This window comes from Merops nubicus, unplaced genomic scaffold (assembly GCF_000691845.1).
Source record: "Merops nubicus isolate BGI_N331 unplaced genomic scaffold, ASM69184v1 scaffold9495, whole genome shotgun sequence".
Taxonomy (NCBI): Eukaryota; Metazoa; Chordata; class Aves; order Coraciiformes; family Meropidae; genus Merops; species Merops nubicus.
In genome coordinates this window covers 128,822-152,636 of record NW_008607614.1, presented here as the reverse complement: position 1 = coordinate 152,636, position 23,815 = coordinate 128,822, and the positions used below count along the sequence as shown (strand labels likewise).

Sequence of the window (23,815 nt, the reverse complement as noted above, 5' to 3'; positions counted from 1 at the left end):
AGCAATGCAAATTGAATTAATATACCACTGAGATGAAATTTGCTCAGAATTTTACTGTTTGCAAGGTGAGGGCTGTGGAGGAGGGTGCTTACTGTGCCTCCTGCCAGATGGTGCTTTGCCTGCAAGTAGAAAGCTTGATCTTTGGCATCACTCAGTGTTACACTGATGCACAAATGTCTCTCAGGGAAGTTGAGTGGTATTTCATATCATTTCATTGCACTTCATTTGGATGCTGTGTTGCTCTCCAGGTGGTATAATCCATGAAACGAGTTTATTAAAGAGTTCTCTCTAAATAAAGAAATCTCCTGGCAGAATTTTTCAAGTAAATGTGTGTGTTTCTTTGAAATGTACATTCCTGATTTGGTTTAACACTGATGCTTAGATTAGTATCCAGCAGAAGCTGAACTGAGTAATTGAGGGAAAATCCACATGTCATCCTGCTACAGAAAACTGGAAACAGCTGTCTAATGGGAATGGAAGCTTAAAGCTTGGTAATTCTTTTTTTTTTTTTTCTGGATGGCATCCAGGATTATCAGTGAGTTGTTCTTTTTTTTTTTTTTTTCTTCTTTGGTCCTTGCAAGTTTTTTAAGTAACCTGCTTTCATGTATCAAAGCACTTGCTGAGTGTACTGGTTTTCTCCATTGGCAATTCAGAATTAAGGGCACGTTAACATGAAACTAGTTTCACCGTGATAATATGATCTTTGGGTTGACTTTGTTTCCAGTGGTAACACTGGAATACTTAAAACAAGTCAATACTTTTCTGTGAGCAAAACCAACCCTGTTCTCCTTTTCTAAAGCACACAATTGTTGTGACAACTGACAGTGCACAGGTTATGCAAGAGGATCAGATGAGTGTACTGTGCTGTTCTCTGGGACTACCTGTGTGTCATTTGGCTGTACTGAGCTCTCCACAGTCATCTCTGAGACTGTCACCACTTCAGCACCAGAGTGAACATGTGAAATGTGACTGGGGACTGACCCTCTTGACATCAGTGGTAAAGAGAATATGGGAGGAATTTCTTCCTTTGCCATAAGGGTGCTTTCAATGTGACCAACCTTCTTTCTGTAAAAAAATCTTCCCAGTGCACTGATTTTGAGGAATCACTGTATGATATGTTTTGGTACAGTATGTACCGAAGCCACAAATGTTTTGAAAGCAAAGGTGATTCTCAGACATACTGACTCCATTCATTGCAACTCAGTGCACATAGAACCTGTGCATTCAGGGACATGGGGTTGGAAGAAGTGATGGCTTTTTTTTTTTTTTTTTTTTGGCTTCCACTCAAATCTTCCAACCGATTATATGAGTACAGAATTATAAATCAGTGCAAGCTGCAGTAGCATGAAGGCTGTTGCAAGTTCAACCCTTGGGGCACGAACAGTTGACATTTTGCTGCTTACAGCAGATAATGGTGGATGTGTTCCCCTCGCAGATATGGAGAAGATCATTTCTGCATGCAGTGTGGAGTTGGTTTGCTATTGCTGAGGCACAAACACATGGGCATGAATGCAACACCAGGCCTTGGGAAGATGAGGCTCTGCAACATGAAAAATTGCACGTAAGCAGAAATACACTACGTGCGAGGTGCCTGAAGCCGCCTGCAGCGCTTAAACAAATGACACAGATTGGGAGTGTTCAAGCTGGCTTGTGAATATGTCTGTAGAGGGGGTAAAAGTGGAAGCACGTAATTCTGTCTTGTCTCTGTCCTTCTTCCCCTTACACCTCTGCCCTGGGTGAGTCTGATGATCAACAACCCCTGAATGCCAGATATTGCAGTCTGTAGGTGTGAAACATCCTGAAGGTACAGAAAAACATGGGCAGAGGAACCAGATGCAGGCATTAAAAGGAGAAGTGGGCTTCTCTGTACGTCATTTGTCTAACCCCCTTCCTGCAAAGGCAGAGTGGAGCTGATTGTGTGTGCCCTTTCAAAGGGCTACAGCTCCTTTCCCCCTATGAGGAGACATTTAAGAGTTGTAACAGGCTTGAACGCTTAGCAGGTATTAAGAGTTGGCATGTTTGTTGTCTCTGTGAGTAAATCAACTGCTGATAAGGTGAAGAAATCACATGTCAAGGCAGGTTATAAAACCACAGATCCACGTGGTTGCTGAGATGTTCTGTCAGGCTTAGGAGATTTTGAAACTTAACTTCATTGGCAGACTGCCTGTCACAGTATGGATAGGGCATGTGGGAACAATGCTCTGGTGGTACCCAGCAGTAATCCAGTAATAGCCTAAATCCAGGCAGGTGTCACTGGAATGCCTGGGTTCCCCCAGGTGCTTGCATACCAGATCTCTACTCCAGAGGCATGCAGACAGCTTACGCTGTGCAGCTGCTGTTGTGTTCTGTTCTGAGGCATGTTATTTGCACACCTTGTGTAGGTCTTTAGACACAGATGGTTCAGCCAGAGCTTTTTATGAAAGGTGAATCATCCTCTCTGTCATGGTATGATTAAGGAATTTTTGTTTCCATGACTCAGAGAAAAAGGTGGTGTTGTCCCTCTGTGTCTTGGGTGCATAAGCTGCTTTTGTTTCTCCACTCATTTCACGATTTGGAATAGGCAATGAACTGCAGAGTGATGACAGTTCCAAGACAGAGTTGATTTCTTGACACCTTCCCTTCTCCCTTGATAAACGTGTTCTTGATAAGATGAGCTGCAGGAGCCATGGTTTTGCAACAGTATCAGCAGGATAAATATTTCTGTATTTCTAGATGATTTTGACATTATATATTCCCTTCCTTTTTTTTCTGACAAAGGTTAGCCCCATTATATGTACTACTCTTCATTTCATATCCTTCTTCCATCTGGTCTGTCTCTTCAGTAGCAGCTGAGGAAACATAGCTCCCACTCAGGCTGCCAGATAGCTCTGTCTCCAGTGCATGAGAAAAGGTCCCTGTGTGAGGCAGAGCGGTGCCCTGCTGCGCACTCCTCAGGCTGTACCATGAGGGCAGGTGTTGCTCTCAGACTCCATGATAACCTCCTATCCCCTCTGCCAGCTCTTACAGGTGAGGGCATACCACTGTCCCCCTCAGTTAAGAGGTCTTGATTCCCAGGCCTAACCTAGGAGCCAGGAGAATCCAGACAGTTTTCTCCTGAGCAACTAGGTTATCACAGTAGTAGAGAAAGAAATCTTTGTTTAAAATATTAAAACCATGATACAGAGACTAAATAAAGAGCAGTGCATGTAGAGAAGGCATACAGTATTTGTAGATGCCAGTTACACAAAACCTATGATTATCTGGATAATGAAGCCATGGAGACGGGAAATGCTTATACTGGAGAACTCTAAACTTCAGCTAGGAACTTGCTGGCAGGTGGCCATTTCATTAAGGAAGAAGAGCCTTGCTTGATTTTCCTGACTTTTAAAGAAGATTTTGTAGTGCCCCTGTGTGAGAAAAATTGCAAGCCATAAGTTCTGTCTAGAGAGAAGCATTTTTTTGAGAAAAGCTGTCTTCATATTAATTAATTTAAAACCAACTCTGTGAGGCAATCCTGTTACAATTATTTATTACATCACCAGACTATGTATGAAGCAAGATAGTTTGCAGGTAAACTGGCTTGCTTTTGCCTGGGGGTTAGATTCCTGGGCTCATTTCTATCTTCTGGCTCTTAACTTTGATATATTATGGCCTTTTGATTTCCTGTTTAGTGTTAACGTTGAATACGTAAAGTCACATTAGAAAGTGGCTGATTTTTTTTTTTTTTATTATTATTATTCACGTTTCTTAAAACTTCAGTTTATACTGACTTAAATGCTTCTAATGTTCTGTGAAATACTTTACAGTCAACTGAATGAGATAACCAGATAGGCAATAGCTTCCTCAACAACACATCTGTTTTGCCAACTTGTGGGACAGTGGCATATTCCCTCTGCTCTGCGGTGATGGTAATGAGGATGGTGCTCCTGGGATAAGAACCTATGGTGGGAGCTGCAAACCTTTGCATCAGATTATGTGAAAGGATGTACCCTATGTGCAGGACCACACTGTCGTTGCTAGACTCAGGGCAGGGCTCTGGTCTCTGCTGTTCTAGTGCATTGCTGGAACACGTGTACTCTCCCAGCCATGACTTGAATGGAGGAGATGGAGACCGGTGGGGGATGTGCTAAGAAAAAGAGTACATGTGTCCTGAACACATCCACGTGGGCATGGCCTTGAAGCCAATGATGTAAGAACGTCTTTTGTAAAATGCCAGTAAGCGAAGCTCTGTGTCTTTTCTCCCAAAGGAGAAGTCTCCTTAATGCTTTTTTAGTTATTAATCATTTTAGTTAATTGTTAATGGGCAGAATTTATTTAAAACCACCTGTTTTCTGTGCTGCCATACTTAATTTCATGTGGAAGGGAATAACTGCTCTGAGAACTTTTTGCTTTTGGCAGCTAGTGAAGCTGACAAGAAGTTCTTAAATTTGATGGCATTCTGTGTTATTCCAGAAGGGTATTCCTCCCAGATTGCTACATGAGGGGAACAATATTGCTGTTTTACTATGTGATATGTTACTATATATAGTAGTGTATTACTACAAGCAACCTGCTTGGCTCTTACATGCACGTAAGGCTTTCTAGGCATGTTACAAGTTTTATCTATAGATAATCATTGCAGATTTTTGTGTCTTGACCAATAGTTTGTGGATTATCCTACACCATCTTCCAGTAAAAGGCTAAGATTGTCAACTCTAAATACAGCACCTGAAAAACAGAATTAAACCACTTTTCTCCCTGCCTAAGTGTATTTCTACTGTTCTTTTCCTTGTTTGAGTGTAACACTGATGAAAACCAAACAGAAAGGAATATGTTTTTTTCATGTATTTTGCTTTTAGAATTGTTTGGCTTAATAGGTGAATGTCTTTTATGTACAGTGCCATTTGTATAGTAATGCTATTTCATAAGGTCACAAATATCTTTACAGTGCAAATCAGAGCCTTTGAAAGCTGTGGAGTTCTGTAGCAACCCAGACCCACTTTCTTGAAGCTAGTCCTGCTAAACACTGCTGTTCTTTATGTTCTGTGATGATCTTTAGGCACTGAAGTATTCTGCATACTCTTGAATGTAAACTTTAAAACATGTTTGGTGACCACATGTAACTCAAATTTAAGACAGTCTATAAAGTGTAGCCTTCAAAGAGTTAGTGTGACATGAACTGAAAATAAGGCTGGTTTAGAGTGTTTGAAGTTTAGTAGCTAAAAAACCCAAATGCCTCAAATTCTTGGTTTCTGTGTTCGTGGTTATAATTTGCAGAATTGTATTGAGAAATAGATAGAATATGCCATTGAAATTGAAAACGGAGTAGCATAAATGTCTGTATTGTGCTCTTAAACATTTCTTTAAACTGGCAGAATTCAGTATGGGGAAGATGATCATATATTCCCTGTTTCCGTCCCCTAGTTTCAGTGTATTATATACTGAAGGTTCATAGGAACCTTCTGGACCATATGTTGTTGTCAACTAACATCTACAACTCCTTGTGGAACTGAACGTCTCTTTCTGAATAACAATCTAATTAATTCAGTGCATTTGGATTCCAGTGGCTGAAACACTTTTAAATCTTAAACTTCCCAGACTCCTTTCAGAGGTACTGCAGATCTCTATCCCTGCCTGTCTTGTTAATCTGGATTTTTTTTATCTCATACTTCTTCAGGGCTTTGATGTAGTTGCTGTCTGTCTCCATCATCTGGAGTGTTTTTTTCATTCCGTTGCCTCTGTGTGGAATATAGATCCTTTAACTGAGCTCCACACAACTTCCCTGTTGCCCAGAAATAATCCTAAAACTCATGTCTTCACATGTTCCTATTGTCCACCAACCGATTCTATTTCATTCCTTCCTTTGCCAGATTTAGATAGTGGACTTTATGGAGAAAGTACTTGGAATCACTTTAATCTTTGTGAAACTATTGGCAAGACTGTGAAGCCATATAAAAATTTGTAGTTGCAAACTTGATGGAAGGTTACAACCTTTGTGTAATTTTTCAAGCAAGGCACTCTTAAAGCCAGGAGTATGATTTCAGGATGAGTTTTTGTGTCTCTGCCTGTCTCTTTGGAAGTATATTTAGAGAAGACGCAGAGGAGATGGTAAAAACAAGGCATTAAGAATGTGAAACTTTTCATACAGTGAAGGTTGGTTTAAGTTACTGGAATGATGATAACACTTAAGTATCAGTTCTTTGTTTTTCTGCAGAGCAGAGATTCTGAGGTGGCAAGATAAATATAATAAATTGGAAGATAAGCTCATGTTTGGTCATTTATTTCTACAGATGCACTTGTATTTTTCACTATTCTGTTTTTACATGCTGTTGGTTTTTTTAAATGTATATTTCTCTTTCAGCCATTAATGAATTTCCTGAAGATGTATTTACAAATAAAGAACGACAAGAAGGAGCAGTTCTGCTTCATATCATTGCTGTAAGTTTTCCTCTGATGTGCTTAAATTTTTTTATTTCCTTTTATTTGTCTTGTAAGGTACTAATCCTCTTAGTGGCTTTACTAAATAGAGCTCTGTATATATCAACATGTTTCTAATATTTTGATTTCAGTTTTTCTAATATGCCTGTATGGGTACAAATGCTCAAAAGATAACTTAAGGGCATGGTTTAGTGCTGGACTTGATCATGTTAGGCTAATGGTTTGACTCAATGATCTTAAAGGTCTTTTCCAACTTAAATGATTCCATGATTTAAGAAAGTGATAGAAATCTGAACTTGCTGTGTCTATGCATTCATCCTTGTGGATATAAAAATCCTGGTTGCATGGATCACAGATTTGTATTTGTTTGTATTTCATCTAGTAGAAACAGGGTTTGGCATTCCTTTGATGCCATCAAGCATGATGTAGAAGATTCTTGATTATCTTTCTTTCCTATTGTGCAAAAGATGCAATTGTAATTATACAAAACAACCCTGAAGAAATACAGAAAAAGTTATGTGGCATTTTACTTTTTATTGTAGAAAACCAAACCAACCAACCAACCAAACAAAAACCACAAAACAAAACAACAAACAAACAAAAACAAACCAAGTAGGGCCTACAGGCTCCAGTTTTCCATTCCCAGCACAGGGAAAGTAAAGTAAAAAAGGAGTTGTGTTTGATGGACACCAGGAGGATTAGGCAGACTGCAAGAGCACAGCACATAAAGCCATGTAAGACAGTGAGAGAATCACATGTATGGGGGAAAACAGAGTCATTCCTGAGAGGTTTGGTGCAGTGAGCCATAGTCAGGCTCCAGTTATTTCCAGGTGTGATGTTTTTCTTGAGTATTGTTAATCAATTTGACATTGCTTTCTATTTAATTATTTGGTCCACTAATTAATTAAAAATACAGATGGTGACTATGTAGCTTTGTAAGCCTTACTCATTATTTTCCTCCTTATGAAGTTTGTTGTGGCACCCTAAGTTGTCAAACTATGGTACCTTGCATATTCTAGGGTCTGGCAAACATTCTTGTTCTAAAGTTTATCTCATGTTCAAGAATCTGTTTTTATGCCATGAATTGAACAGCAGAGGGATTTTTATTTGGAATGGAATAAAAATTGAAGCTATATATTTCTGCTAGTCTGAATAAATTATAGCATTGCCTTCTTTCCTCTTTTCATGTACAGGAAAAATCTGAAATACTTCCTAAATTTGTTTTCTTTATAGGCTCTTTACATGTTCTATGCTTTGGCTATAGTATGTGACGACTTCTTTGTTCCATCCTTAGAGAAAATTTGTGAGGTACGTTAAAGATCTTTATTCCTCTTTCAGAAATTTATTTAGAGAATATTATAGAATCAAACCTTCATTCTTGTCAACTTTTTGGCCTCGGTCAAATATGTCTGAAGCATGTTGTAAGGACGGTTATGATATACAGACAAGTTGGATTTATTGTTGTACTCCTAGTTTTAAAAGTCACTTGTGAAAATAAATGGTACATAGATAAACTAATTTGCTTGCTGTGCAAATTTTATTGCACATTTATCACTGTATGAGCAAGGAGAAAGCAAGCATATGCGATCCTCGTGTGAAGTGGAGAAAAGGGAGAATGCAGGAGAAAAGTATGTACCTTGGTGTGATATGGAATGAGAATACAAATTTTATATGAAAAAAAATAGTAAATAAATGTAAATCCTTTATAGAATTGAGAACACTTTGCAAAATTACATGTAGGATTCTAATAGAGTGAGTTTATTGAGACTGGGTAGAACTTATACTTAGCATGTAAATGTTGTGTTTAGGCAATGCTTTGGAGAACCACTACAAAATGAATACAAAAGACAAGCCCAAATCTTAATTCTTTTTTGAGGGCAAAATAAAAATCTCATCTCCTTTGTGTTTTAACAAAAATCTGTATGACCATTTTCTGAAAAACTCCTGAAGCTAGCTAAGAAGTCTATTTTCCTGTGGACATATGTACTAGATTCCTATTAGTGTTACTCAGAGCACTGTACTTAATACTTATTCTTCTATTTTTTCTTCTGTTGCTAAGGGAAGTGGCCGATAATAGCAAATACTCAATACAGATCTTTTCTTTCCCTTTTCAGATGTTCTGATTTCAGCATGCACCTTATACACCATATTTAAGTTGTACCAGTTAAGTTGTCACTGATCCTTCATAGGATCTTTGCATCCCTTCTCATGTTCTAGCACACTTAGGTTTGAGTTCCTACAGCAGCATGCTGGTAATAGATCAAATGGTGCAGTAAGGGCTTGCATTTTTTTGTCGTGTTCTGTAGGATACCATTTTCATCAGCTCAAAATGTTTCACACTGCTTGAAAAACAGTATTTCTGTACTGGTCCTTTTGTCACTAATCCCTTTTCTGTCCTTGGAAGAAAAATAAGGTAGTTAAGAAGAGTCTAGAGACTCTCAAAAAAGAAAAAGCTCCACCATAAAACCTTCTTTATAAAGTTCAAGGGAAAGGTCTTCAGGCAGTATTAAATTGATGCAGCCCACTTATGGAGCTACATATGTTTCTGCTGTTCTGAAAGCTTAAGGGGCACTGTCATAAAAATAGATCCATCCACAGTACACAGGTCTCTCTGTGTCTAACTGAACTAATTTTGTCTGCATCAATGGACTCCCTTTTGATTAATGGAGTTGTAAAGTGAAACCAGGATCAGGCCTGCTGGTTGTAAGATTTAGTCACAGGGATTGTATTTCTCTCTTACAAATTTTTATTTTCAGATTTTAGCAGCCTCAAGAATTGCCCTTAGTTCTGGAATTACTGTGTTTAGAGTTCCAAGTGTAACTGAATAAAAACAATTTGAGAGGTTTACAATCTTTTTGAATCCACAGAGATGCTTTTCTCTAAACAACAATTTGTAAGCCACAATTGGCTATTAGTTATACATAAGCAGGTAATTTTATCTGACACTTCATTGAGTTAGGGTATAAATATTTTACTTGCCTGAAGTATGTTTGCCTTCTTAAAAGGCAGTGTCTGATTTTATATCATAGTGACTGTTCATTTTTTAACAGCACTGTGGCCAGAAAATGAAAAGCTTCTATCTTTGCAGCTGTAGAACTGTGCAAATGTAAAATACAGTAGCAGTGCTGAAATAACTAGTGCTTTTCTTCCAGAAACTACATTTGAGTGAAGATGTTGCTGGAGCCACATTCATGGCAGCAGGGAGCTCCACTCCAGAACTGTTCGCATCCGTTATAGGTATGGAGCCCACACACTAGCTCTTAGGAGATCTACTGTTAAAAAATCAGCAGCAAATCAAGCACCAAAAGTGCTACCATTCTTCTGTCAATTTATGGTCGGCAATTACAGCTGTCAACTGATCTGTGGTTCATGGTATAATTAACTACTCAAAATATCTCATGAAACTGTGAATCTCCTCTCAAAACACAGAGACAGGAGTGGCTGATTCTGAACATAAGAAGTAAAAGAAGATATTTATTGCAGTTCCCTGAAGGAGAATTTGAGATATTTGATGCCTCCTTGGCTTCTTTCTTCACAAATAAAGGGAATTAATTTTAGCAAGGAGGTAGGAGAACAGGGAATGTGGGAAAAGAACGAATTAATGTATCAATAAGTCAGATCTGTTAAAGGCAGAAGGGTGTGGTGTACATCACTTACAGAATTACTTGAAATAATACCTGAAATATTAAATATTATTGATATAGAGAATGTCTAAATGGTAAAAACAGTACCTATTAAGAGAAGAAAGGACACAGGATGATACTGAAAGAGAAGGGGGAAATCAGCATCTAGTCCTATGACAACAGGCCATACTAAAACGTGTCCTTATCTTTCTTATAGGCCACCTTTAAGTACTGAAAGGCCATAGTAAGGTCTCCTTGGAGTCTTTTCCAGGCTGAACAAACACAACTCTTAGTCTTTCTTCATAGGAGAGTCGTTCATCCCTGAGATAATTTCTGTGGCTCTCCTCTGGAGCTACTACAACAGGTCCGTGTCTTTCTTGTACTGATGACTTCAGAGCTGGACACAGTACTCCAGGTGAGGTTTCACCAGAGTGTCAGGGCAGAATCACCTCTGTTGAGCTGCTGACCACGCTTTATTTGATGCAGCCCAGGATACAGCTGGCTGCCTCTGCTGTGAGTGTACATTGCTGGCTCATGTCCAGCTTTGCGCACACCAACACCCTCCAAGTCCTCTGTAGGGCTGCTCTCAATTCCTTCATCCCCCAGCCTGTATTGATATTGGAGGTTGTCCTGACCCATGTGCACTTGGCCTTGTTGAACCTCATGAGGTTCACATGGGCCCACTTCTTGAGTTTATCCAGGTCTCTCTGAATGGCATCCTGTGCCTCAGGTGCATCAACCACACCAGTCAACTTGGTGTCACCTGCAAACTTGCTGAGGGTTTACTTGATCCCACTGTCATTGATATTAAAGAGTACTTCTCCTAGTACAGACCCCTGAGGGACACCACTTATCACCGATGTCGGTCTGAACGTTGAGCCATTGACCACTACCCTCTGCATCTGACTATTCAATGAATTCCTCATCCACCAAACAGTCCACCTGTCAAATCCATATTTCTCCAATTTAGAGTGAAGGATATTGTCAGAGACTATGTCAGAGGCCTTACAGAAGTCCAGATAGACTACATCTGTAGCTCTTTCCTTTGTCTAGTGATGTAGTCACTCAATCATAGGAGGCCACTAAGTTGGTCAGGCAAGACTTGCCCTTGTTAAAGCTGTGTTGGCTGTCTTGAGTCACCTCCCTTTCCTCTATGTGCCTTAGCATAACATCTCGGAGGATGTATTCCATGATCTTCCCAGGCAAAGGATCACTGGTCAGTAGTTACCAGGGTCTGCCTTTCTACCCTTTTTTAAAAATGAGCAATTCCCTTTTTCCAGTCACTAGGGACTTCACCTGACTGCCAGAAATTTTCAGATATCATGGAGAGTAGCTCGGCCACTACATCAGCCAATTCCCTCAGAACTCTGACATACGTCTTCTCAGGATCCATAGACTTGTGTATGTTCAGGTTCCTCAGGTGATCATGAATCTGATCTTCCTTTACTGTGGGAGGGACTTGGCTCCCTCAGTCCCTGTCTAGCAGTCCCTCCACTCCAAGAGGTGTGGGAAAAGAGGTTGCCAGTGGAGACTGAAGCAAAAAAATTTAGTACCTCAAACTTCTCCTCATCTGTTACCAGCTTGGCAGTCTTGCTCATCACAGGGGGTACATTTTCCTTAACCTTCCTTTTCTGGTGCACATACCTGCCTTTACTCTTTGCATCCCTTACCAAGTTCAGCTCCAGCCATGCCTTGGCCTTCCTGACCCCATTTCTCCACAACCAGGCAGTGTCCCTGTACTTTTCCCAGGTTATCTGTCCCTGCTTCCACTGCCTGTGCAGTTCATTCTTGCCCTTTAATTTGGTGAGCAGGTCTCCACTTGGCCATGCTGGTCTCTTGCCTTCTTTTCCTGATGTCTAACACTTGGGCATTGAGACCTTTTGCACTCTGTGGAAAATGTCCTTAAAGATCTGCCAGCTCCATTCTGCTCCCTTGTCCCTGAGGGACATTTCCCAGGAGGTCCTATTGACAAACTCCTTGAACAGGTGGAATTTTGCTTTCCTAAAATTCAGGGTCCCAACTTTACTTTTTGCCTACCCCATATCTTTCAGGACTGTAAACTCCACCAGTGCATGATCACTACAGCCCAAGCTGCTTCCAGTCTTGATGTCACCAATTAATAAACTTACTTTGATGACCAGCAGATCCAGTATTGCATCTCCTCTGGAAGGCCTGACTATTACCTGGCTTAAGAACTTATCCTCAGTGTATTCCAGGGGACTTCTGGATTGCCTGCAGTTCGCCGTGGTGTTTTTCTAGCAGCTGCTGTGTGGTTGAAATCCCCCAGCAGAACAAGAGCCTGTGAGTGTGAAGCCTTCTGTAGCTGGAGCAAGAAGGCTTTATCAGTAGGCTCCCCTTCATTGGACAGCCTGTAGTAGACAGGAACCACAAAGTTCCTTTTATTGCTTCAGTCTCTAATTCTTACCCATAAGTTTTCAACCTGCTCATGGGTGTTCTTCAGACAGCTCTTCACAATCTATTAATTTCTTGATGTAGAAGGCAACCCTTCTGCCTCTTTCACTTGCCTGTCACTTCCAAACAGCCTCTAGCTATCGATAGCCACTCTCCAGTCATGAGATTTGTCCCACCAAATTTCAGTAATGGCAACTAGGTTGCAGCTTTGTAGCAGATGGTGGCTTAACTTAGATAACATCTGTCTTTAGTAGAGCCTTAGTAGGCTTTCTGCTATTATCCCAACTGAAATTTTTATGAACAAGGGAATACAGGCTAGAGGAATGCTCTATAACTTCATGTCCACCTTATTAAAAATCAGTGAGTGTAAGCCTTTGAAGCTGTATTTAGTGAAGGAAACCTGTTTTCTCACCTGGGAGAAAGGTTTCTGTGCTTTATTATAGTGTTTGAAATAAATTCCATGCTTCTGTGTTATACTGGTTTGAATGGATTACTGCACCACTAACAACCATCCTGTGAAGTACAGGATTTAGCTAGGAAATAATTTACTTTTAATAAATATGTAGAGATATTAAGCCAAAAATGAGGAGCTGATGGATAGACTAAAAGCACAAAATATTTTGCAGAAAATTGAGCATTTATTATGAAACATGTTTGGGTTAAACTTTCAGACAAACTCTTGTTCTCAAGTAGTACATGTTCTAAACTATTGCCTGTGACCTGAAATTAAATCACAGAGATAATAATGCATGTTTTGCTCCCTCTGCAGGTGTATTTATCACTCATGGAGATGTAGGAGTAGGGACCATTGTTGGTTAAGCAGCTTTCAACATCCTCTGCATTATTGGTGTCTGTGGAATATTTGCAGGACAGGTTAGTAAGAGACTTACCTTTTTGGTGTTCAGTTGCTTAAAATTTAGGGGTTTCCATGAACAAATTTTTTAAAAATTTTTTTAAAATTCAAAACCAAAAATGATTTAACATTGTGAAAAATGTCAAATGTTGGGAAGTACTTACAAATAGAAAATGTTTCCAAGTTCAGCTCTAGTTTCAGCATGTGAACACATAGCATGTGGAGGACACTGGTTCCTCTTCATACGGTAGTGTGTTCACAGTCAGGTGGTCAGTGGCATCTGCCAGTCCTTCCTGGTAATGATGGTGATCAAAGAATCTAGCATGATATTCGCTCCATCTACTCAGTGCATGGTTAGACCGTGTATCATATTTTTTCACTTATTAAGTCAAACATGTCCACAAATATAACAAAGTGGGAATTGTTGAGTTGTTGCAGCACAATGAACTGTACTTTGTAAGAAACTATGACCAATTAAAATACCATTAGTACAAAGTGTATGTCATTAATGGAGGTTTCTATATGATATTTATTATTGGCTGAAGGTGTGGTATTTTTCAGGTGGTTTGTCTCACCCAGTGGGCTGTATACCGGGATTCCGTGTACTACACAATATCTGTGATTGTTCTTATTGTTGTAAGTAGTTCGTTTACCAATTAATGTGTTTTATTGCTCAAATGTTTGGAGGAGCAGCCTCCTAACCATTGGATACAGTGGTAAACAGTTATTTTCCTAGCTATTTCTAGTGATGTCTGGAAGTGAGGGCTCAGCTCCACAGTATGATCCAAATAATGAAAACCTCCTACAGCCCCACAGAATGTGTCCAGCATATCCATCAATGTCTATTCATTTTGTACCTACAGGCTGTTAAGTTCTGCAGGCTACTGTTACATGGTGCAGTTAGCACTCTTGGCTGGCCTAGGGAACTGCTTCTTGTGGAAATAAAACATCTTGAGCTGCACATCTAGTTTAAATAGGGAAGGTGGCTGTTTCTTGCTTCTACATAATATTTTTTTCCCCTAGATTCTGGGTAAATTTTTATAAATGGACTACAGGTGAGATACCACTTTGCTCATCTAGAGCAGTGTAGTACCTCTGAACGTACACATTTACTGTAGCTGGTCGCAAGGAGGGGAAGAATCCACTTAGGTTGTTTTGGAATAAATGTGGATCACTAACTGCCCATTCAGTTACAGGACTTACATAGGGTGGCGTAAAATTTGTATAACCACTTGGCCTAAGAATGGCAGTAAAATGGCTGCCTTGTCTGCTGAAACTAGTCTGCCTGTTAAAAGGACTCAGAGCTGGGTCTCTTTAGAATACACACCACAGCGTAGTGTGCATATCTGTCTTTCACGTGCTCTCACTGTTTTACTAAATAGTATTTATAAAAATCACCAAGAGGGATCCAAGCCTTGTTCACAAGGTTTGTGCTTTGTGAGGGTCACAACCACATACAGTGCAAGTTGTGGTTAGAAAAGGTCAAAACTGAAGTAGCTTCTGGCTAGATGTGACTGATATTTATTACTACATTTTTCTGTTTTTCATGACAGATGAGAGAAATGGTGTTTGTGTTACCTGTTTTTTTTGTTTGTTTTTTTTTCCCTCTAGTTCATATATGATGAGAAAATAGAATGGTAAGTTGTGTAAATTATTCGCTACAGTCCCATGTTTTTCTGTATGAGGCTGATCAGTGGAGTTGCAGTGTAATTAGCTTTCATTCATACCCACTGGGACTATGGGCTGGATTTGTCACGTAGGAAATCCTATGTATTTTCTTCGGCTATATTTTTTTATGATGATCAGGGGAAATGTAAAGAAAACTTAAGAATCTGGAAGCATTAATGAAATAAATAGGCTATATTTAAGGCCTGAAAACACACATGTAACCCAAGTTCTGCTGGTCTGATCTGGCTGTTAACATTATGGGGGTGTTGAGTATTCCAAAGAACAGTCCAAGCTGGGATACTGGTGGCAGATCATAAGCATCTTCTCAAAGAATCCTCTCAGAGGGCTTAGCCTGTGCTTCAGCACTGAAATGACAAAAGGCCTTGGCACTATGATCCTCAGAGGATCCTAGTGCTATGATTTCATGGTTTCAGTCTGCACAGCACATTTCTGAAATGTACACATTACATTTTATTTGCCTGTTCATTAGTACTTGAGCATCTACTTCCTCATTCTGCTGAGACACCATCTAATTTTAATGACGTGAAACCTGTGTACACAAATGTGACTTGTACTAGACGTTTAATGCACACTCCTACATAAAACTTGTAAAGCATATAGCTGTTTGATCTTTTAACACCTTTTTTTTTGTCTCTTGGAGGTGGGAAAGCCTTGTACTCATCGTTATGTATTCATTCTACATACTGATAATGAAGTAAGTGCTTTTCTTGTCTGTATGCCCTTTAGGTGTTAATTGACCATCATTCTTTTGGTGTGTTGCTGAGGACACTACAGCCAGTCATGTTTCTGTGTCAGATCCCTTCCTTTTTCATGCTAAATCAGTTCCTCACTGGATTTGCACTCACTTAACAGCAAATATTTTCGTATGTCCTTTTCATAGTGCACTGAGGTAAAGTTGCTTTCAGAAAAAGTTTAGAGAAAATGCCATTTATACACAGATCTCTGAAGAAGTCCACTGGGTGGTCACAGATTGTGAGCATGTCAGCATGTCAACTGTTACACATACTTTGTAACCTCTGGAGATCAAGGTCAAGGTACATTAGAGAGACTGCTAAGCACGTATTTATCTTCGGACTATCTCATACCAGGCTGCATGTTGACCTTCTTCTGTAGTGTCCCTACCTCTGACAGGAGAGTCAGGGGCCCAGCTGTTAACTGCAGGGGTCTGTGAGTCCACTCTCCTACTGCAAGTTGCTTAGGCTTATGCCATGGTCCCCTCCCCTCACAAATCACTCTTTGGATCTTCATCTTCCCTTTTCTCCTACATCAGATGTTAGCAGAGTTCACCGAGAGCCCTCTTAGATCCCACTCTAGTGCTAATGTAGGTGCATTCTTTCCCTGAAACGGTATGGTCAACAGTCCCAGAAATGCTTGAATACCTGCCATGGGGAACACAGTGCTGAGAGAAACAGTGAGGCTAATTTTGAGCCTGATTCAGGAGGAAAGAAAACCTTGTATAGTGAGTGTCCTGGCTCATGAGAGATAGGTGCAGGCCTTGCTTTCCTATCAGCTTACTGCTGAATTGCCTAGTCCTTTCTCTTCCTGTTATTTGTCAGAGACCTTCAACAGTCCAGCCTTTTCAGACCTTTCCTTTGCACTTCCAGGTACAATGTGAGGATGCAAACTTTCTTCACTCTTAAAAGCAAGAATGTTGGAAATGGTGACACAGTCAACAATGAGCTGGAAGATGGTAATAAATATTATGCCTCTAGTTGTGATGACCCATCCATTCCATTACTATGCAAAGGTAAGGCTGAGCAGACAGGACGTGGAAAAAGAGTGGTTCACAGGAAACCCTTTTTATTTCTTCAATGCAGATCAAAACAGTGTTACTGTTCAATCATAAGCAGGAATTTTTATTGGGTTAACTTGACAATTCAGCAGTCAGACTGCCAGATGAAAAAAAAACCCTATCAATTTTTTTTTATTCTGAAAACAAGCTGCTTTGCACATTGGCAATTTTGCTCCCTTTTTATCTCCTGTTCAGTAATGAGCTATAATAAACACTGTGAAAGAAATACTTTATTTTTTGTTTGTTTTTTTGCCAGGAAGAAGGCAATTTTCACTTCAAAAATTAGTTTGTAACTTGAAGCTGAGACTTTAGGTGTTGAAGGACAGGACATGGGCAGATCAGTGGGCAAGAGGGATTATGTGTTGAGTTCAGATCCTCAGAAGACTGGCTTTCACATGCCAAAATAACACTGCACATGTTGCCAAGCACATATTTTAAATTGAGAAATGCAGGTTCTTTGCTGTCTGTTTCTTTGTCATAAAGGGGAAGAAGATGATACCCAGCTTCTGGTACTGAAGGTAAGAAAACATACCTGGTGTTCTGGGCTTTTTTGTAAGCCTGTTTTGACCGTGATATTATCCCTCTTCTCTTCCATTTCCTCGGCAAAGAGCATTCTTACCTTCAAAGTACAAACCATATAATTTAGCAAGCTCTTGGGCTACTCCTAATGAATGAAGTCTTCCTGCTTTGTTCTTTGCAAACATCTCGTATTCTGGGAGACTGAGCTGAGCTGCATGTAGGTGGCATTTGGAAAGATCCTCATGTAATAAAGGTACAAATCGTGGCAAAGAGGAATTTAGAACAGACTTGGAGAATCCCACTCTTTTCTGCTTTTAATGTTTAGACTGGGGTCTCTTCAAGGTAGATACTTTCACTTACTACATGTTTATGCAATGACAACACACTGATACTCTAGTCTCAGATATAATGTCTAGACAGTAGTTTAAGAGAGATTTAAAATTACTTTTTATAGGGCATTGTAGCATGAGTAAATGAAGATGTCTTAGTAATACTAAGATCTCACTTTGCAATGAATTTTTGTGAGCACTGACCATGATATACATCAGTGATTTGAATATGGAGATATGTACATACAAGGTTCAGAGGATACCTCCTAGGACAGTTGCTACTTCCGTATTCAAGTGAGAACACAGGAAAAGGGTAATCCAGTGAGAGAACAGATATTACTGGGTTTTACTTCTGAGGTGTTTGTTGGATTGTGATGTCGTCTCCCTGAATGCTCTCCTCTCTCGCCACTGTGTGGTAAGGGGATGATGGCACAGAGTGCTTCCCTGTCCACCTATTTCTGTTTCAGGAAATGTGAAGGTTATTTAATGCTTGTGAAGAACATGCAGAACTTTTAGGAAAAGGAGAAAGAAACCTAATAAAAACCTGGACTCAGGAGAATGTTGTCGCCACTGGCAGCTGTCTACAGCATATTTCTTCTCTAATTTCCCTTAAAGATGCACTGAGACTGCAGTTTCAGTCAGATTCCCTTTGCCTTCTCCAGTACCCACTACACAAATCCATGCTGCATCGGAAGGACCATTGTTCAAGGTGTGAGAGTGTAGACATCGTAGGCAAACATACCTGGGATGAGAAAGGACACAAAGAAGAGATTAAGCAGGAGACAGAATTTGGAGTGAGCTGTCGAGAGGAGGAGTATGGCAGTGTTAGCTTATATGCTTTGTAGGTGGGTGCTTTCTATGTGTCAAGGCTGTCGTAGAAAGCCATCACATGGCTGCTTGTTGCATCTCCCTCCTGTTGAGTCAAAATGTGCCATGACCTCAGTGACTCAAGTGTTAGTTGACACTTGGCAGGCTTTATAAGCTGAGTTGAGCCTTCCCTAGCATCACTTTCCAGAAACAGGAGTGCACCTGCTTGTAGCAGCAAGAGAACTAGTGCTGGCCTCGGCCCTGCCTCCAACCAGTGGTTGCTTGCTAAAGTTTCAGGATCCACCAAAAAAACCCCACTCTTGGCTTCACCACGGTGTAGGTCTAACTGATTTTCCTCAGTCTGATTAATTCCAAAAAAAGAACAGTTGCTTTGGAGGGGGAACTTTCTTCCTACCAAGGATGGCTATTCTGTTGCTCAAGGTGCAGATAAAACAGGGATTCACATGCTGTGCAGCTCTTTTAAGGTTGTAAATTTTATTACTTTCAAGAGCTTCCAATGATACAATGAAAAAAATTCCGTTATTTGCGTTTCAGAGAGGAAAAAGGAGACTTTATCACGGTAAGGTAAATCCAGTTTCAAGGGCACATTCTACACACAGAGGTAAAGGCAAAATATTTGTACTTTGTGAATAATGCTTCTATTTTGAAAGTACAGATGTGTGGCTCATGGACCTTGGCTTTTATTATGCTGGCCCAAATTTCCACCAGGTGGCATGGTTTGATTCCTGCCTAAAACCAGAAACTCCAAAAAAGTGGGCTTCTGTGGGCCTGATCCAGGAATCATCTGAAGTCAGCAAGAAGCTTTCTGTTGATTTTGACAGGGGTATTGGTGATGATGCTTGGTGCTGAGCAGGAAGTTTAGGTGGGTTGTTAAAGGGAAAAGCCATTTGCAGAAGATGTTTTTCTAAGGAATATCACAAAGGAAAAGTGAAAAAGGCTTTTCTCTGTATCACATTTGTGAAAAGCATTTTTGTGACTTTTAAGTGGAGCCTGTTTGTACTATGTGGGACTAAGGTATGCATGTTTATGGGCAGAGGGAGTGCGGCTGAAGAGCTGTTAAAAATATGAGCAATGTGCTGCAGTAAGTCAAAACAGCTGTAGTTATATATGTATTTAGAGTGATGTATTCTACATCAGTGCTGGGTCTTTTATCATAGTATTTGATCAAAGATAAGTATGTTTGCTTACTCTCTCCTTAGTGCTCTAAGAAACAGTTGCAGAGTAACTGCAGTGCTTCAGTGTTTTTCATGACACTAAGAAGCACTTTGGAGACTTCACTGGAGAAACTCGCTTGAGAGCAGTTAATACGAGACTGTTAAAAAGATATCTGGCCTTTTTTGCCTTACCAGGATTGCTCTGTCAGACGTTTTCTGTGTCTAACTAAAGCAAACATTAAGCTACTGTGGCTGAGTCCTTTTTGGTGAGGATTGGTTCCTCTGGCTATATATTCCTTCAGAGAAAAGCTACTACACTCTAACTGTGAGAGTCCTTGGAATGGTTGTGCTCCTTATTTGCATCATCAGCTGCAGTACTCAGCAAGTTTGATTTGTTTTAAATGTTAGGGTGTGGGGAGGGTAATTGCAAAAATACTACTAGTTCTATTCTCCATTAGAGGTATTAAACTGCAAGACAAGACTACAGAGGGGATTCTTTGAGTGGGGCCTATTTCTTTGAGAACCCGAAGATCTCTTTATGACAACTGAGGTGACCCAAATGTACTCATTGAAAACTCATTTTAGAGAAACAAATCAAGACACTTAAATTCTACAGGGTAAAGGATAGTTGTTTACTGGTCATTTACAGGTTTCCTGGATTTTTCTTGTTGAATGATAATGGAAGTATATATTTATTCAACTTCGAATATGTTAGAAGATTCTTGAGAAAAGCAAAGCCTTGATTGTGTGATGTGATTTGCATGCATGCATGGATCCAGTCTTCTGCCTGAAAAACAAAAACATTTCAACATTGTAACAATGCCAAAAAATAACAATATAGATACTGTGTGTTTAGAACAGGTCCATTTTAATTCCTTTGTTTGAGTTTCTTAGATTTCCTTTGCTTCCTGGCTGGGACCATGCACTAATAATTATCTTTCACTTCTACCTCCTAAATTCTCTTCCTCTTCTTACTGTAAGTAACTTAATGTGAAAGGGGAGTGGGAGGGTGAAGCCAAGCTAAGCAAAACACAAAACAAGCAGCGAGAATTTTTTTTTTTCCTGCACATACTATTACATGTAATAATATTTATTACAGTCATATCTGTATTTCCTGCCCTGCTTTCTAACACCACATGGGTATGTCTCCTGTCTGCTGAGCCTTGCTCTGCTGGCTATGTATAGTCTGGAGCATTTGTGGGAGTATTGGTTTGTTGTTGAGCTGTTGAAAGTCCTTGCCTGTACTAACATTGATTGCCATGCAATTTTGTCTCCATTTGTGTTCTTAACACAGTAGAACAAAACTCTTAACCTTGGTGCAAGTTTCTTTACGTTAACAAAGGCTTACTTATACATTTGTTCTTGACAGTTGTTTCTCATTATTTGAAATTTTGTCATGTTAGAGATCTTATGATTATTCTGTGAAGGTAAAGTGAAGATTTTCAGAAGGAGTGAGTGCAACATTAGGGACTTCTGAAAGTGCAGCACCTTGATCCAGTGGGACAGCTTTAGAGGTGTCAGGAATGCTGTCTGCACTGCCACAGTGGAAGTGCTTTCTGAGAAAGCTTACAAGTGGCTGGGTAAAAACTGAAAGTGGGTTGGTGGCTACCTTAGCAGTGTGAAATCCCTTTTCAGCATATAAGCGCACAACAGATGAGTAGATTTGCCAAATTGCAGAAATATTACAGGAAAGTCACTCAAATTCAAGCATTAGGATTAGTATTACCCCCACTTGAGCCTGAAAAGAGTGACTCTGGGTGATAGGATGCATGGTAAGATTAATTCCACAACTAACTGTCCATTGTGATCCTTAGTGAAAGGGGTGAAGCAGCGTGGCAGAAGCAGTGTTGTGATGGTGGATGAGGTCATCTGCGCCAATCCCCCCAAATACCGGTTCCCTGAAGCTGGATTACGTGTTATGGTTACAAATAAGTTTGGCCCACGCACCAGAATGAGGATGGCAAGCCGACTCATCATTAACGAGGTAGGAACATTAAGAAGACAATAAATGACTGTGAAGCAGAGGGACTGCCAAAGAGCCGTGCTCGTAGTGATTCGGGAATTCAGGTTCTTCTGTGTTCTGGGGATGGGCTAAAGCTATGTCTTTCTCTATTTCTTAATGGGAGTGCCATCACCAAGGAGGGACTCCCTTATCTCTCAAGGGGTGTGTGTATATGTGTGCACATATTTGGATTTTATCTACAGCAGAATTGTTTTTGACCATTACACAATTGATCCAGCTAAGAAAGAACAGTGAACAGGGTAACCAGAAAAAAATCTATAAGAATTGCTCTTATACTGGCAGCAAATCAGAATCACATCAGATATTTGCCTACCTCTTTAGTGTTCAGTGTAGTTCTCAGCCCAAAACGGAAATGGACCAACATGTTTTCATGAAGGGACTTTGCCTTGGACAGTTCCAGTTAACTCTTATTTGATATATTGTCGCCAGTATATATTTCATGCTTGTTTTATACCCTGCAGATGAAGTGACAGAACTGGCCAAGTGATGCTGTTCTGAGATTGTGTGAATTACCTGGGGAGAAGTCTTTGGCCTTGGTTTCTATGACGGCAGGATTTTATACTTTGTTCCCCACAATGTCAAATACGAATTTTTTAATCTGGCAAATAAATTCATTTCAGTAGCTGAGGAACTACAAACTTTCATGAGTTCCTGGAATTTGAACATTGTAGCAGAGTTTGTGTGTCTATACAGCATTGTGAATACCCCAGTGGAAGCAAGCAGCACTAATATATTTGCAGCAAAAGTCCAATTTAACAGCAAAACACTGAAATGTTTTTTAGGAAGTCAGCTTGGTGGCACTCAGTCAGGAGCAGAAGATCAGATAGGACACACAGCAGCAGTTGACTGTAGAAGTTCTGCTGTGAAGACAATTCAATGGTCATAAAAAATTTCTTTTGTAATGGATACGTGCACAGAGACCTGGTACTTGCTAGTTCAACATCTACAAACTACATTCTCTAACTCAGAGCATTTTGGATCTATGTTCTTGTGTATTCTCACTCCTGAAGTTTTGTCAAGTATTCGGGTGTGAGTTTTCTCTATTTTTAATTACAGCATGTCACTGTTAGTTTCAGTAACTTTTTGCATGTTGTGCAGTTACTTTGTTTTTCAAGGCATTTCAGAGAACTTTTTAGGAAGTTGCAATAATTCGTCATGAAAAAGAGAACACTTATTGACCCTGCATTATTCTTATCTAACAGATAAAAACATTTCTTTTTTTATAAAAGTGGGAAATTACTGTTACTTCTCACATTCTCTAGTATATTAATGAGTTTATATACTCATATATAAAAATATATATATAAAAGTACTCATTATATATAAAAACTACCCGTTTCCTTGTTGTACTATGTATTGAAACTGTAGCAGTCTTACAGATATTTGCAGGGGCAGTTACAAGCTTCATGAAAGTATATACTTGGACAAGGGCAACAGGGGTTAATGTTGCTTTTGAATTTATAAGTAGGACCTTTACCTCAAGGAATGGGGATGAGAAGGAGGGAGAAGAGCTGGACCTGAGCAGGAGAGACCTTGGTAATGAGTTGTTCACAAGCCAACTGTAATAGTGCAGAAATGTCTTGAGTGTTACTACTAGGTTATGGTGCCATGGTTGGTTTGAGTGGTAGCTGCTGAGTGAGAAGAATCACGCTCATTAAAATGTGGTGTGAAAGGACAGATATGACAGCTGGTAATTTTGAGGTTGTTGGTCAACAACTGGCATGATGAAGACAGGTAGGCCACAGACAGATTTTTTTTTTCTTGCTTACTGGAAGGAAGGCTTTGTGGAGAAACATCACGGCTCATGTGACTTGGGCTGGACAGACGGCAAACCCCAGATTTAACAAAGTCAGTATTGTCCAAACTATGGCAATTTTGTCTTCTACTCTGCAGCATCAGCGGTTAATCCAATCTCAAGCAAAATGCTCAGGCAAACCACTTGAGAATGGGAGACATGAAAATATTGAAAATGGCAACATCCCTGTGGAGAACCAAGGAGAAGAGAGTGAACAGGACAGTCTATCTCCCTTTTCATTGCCAGGTAAGGCTTGCTTTCCAGGTGTTTATAGTAAGGAAACAGAAGATAATTAAAATACCGAACACTGGGTTTTAAGAAAAGGCAACATAGGTGGGGAGACAGGAGGAAGGGCATTGATTTGATTGTCTGAAGGCTGGATTTCATGATAGTAAAACTTGG

At 39.9% G+C, this 23,815-nt stretch overlaps 1 protein-coding gene across 1 annotated transcript in view; it reads left to right on the top strand.

Moving 5' to 3' along the window:
* Positions 1-23,815, top strand: part of SLC24A4 (solute carrier family 24 (sodium/potassium/calcium exchanger), member 4) — a gene marked incomplete at its 5' end in the record, with an annotated part of 77,499 nt that overhangs the window by 38,094 nt on the left and 15,590 nt on the right. Inside the window, 10 exon segments of the mRNA XM_008939996.1 lie at positions 6,320-6,396; positions 7,630-7,704; positions 9,549-9,633; positions 13,201-13,304; positions 13,846-13,920; positions 14,896-14,921; positions 15,614-15,667; positions 16,578-16,720; positions 21,410-21,579; positions 23,512-23,659. Of these exon segments, the coding sequence (XP_008938244.1) occupies positions 6,320-6,396; positions 7,630-7,704; positions 9,549-9,633; positions 13,201-13,304; positions 13,846-13,920; positions 14,896-14,921; positions 15,614-15,667; positions 16,578-16,720; positions 21,410-21,579; positions 23,512-23,659 (957 nt within the window).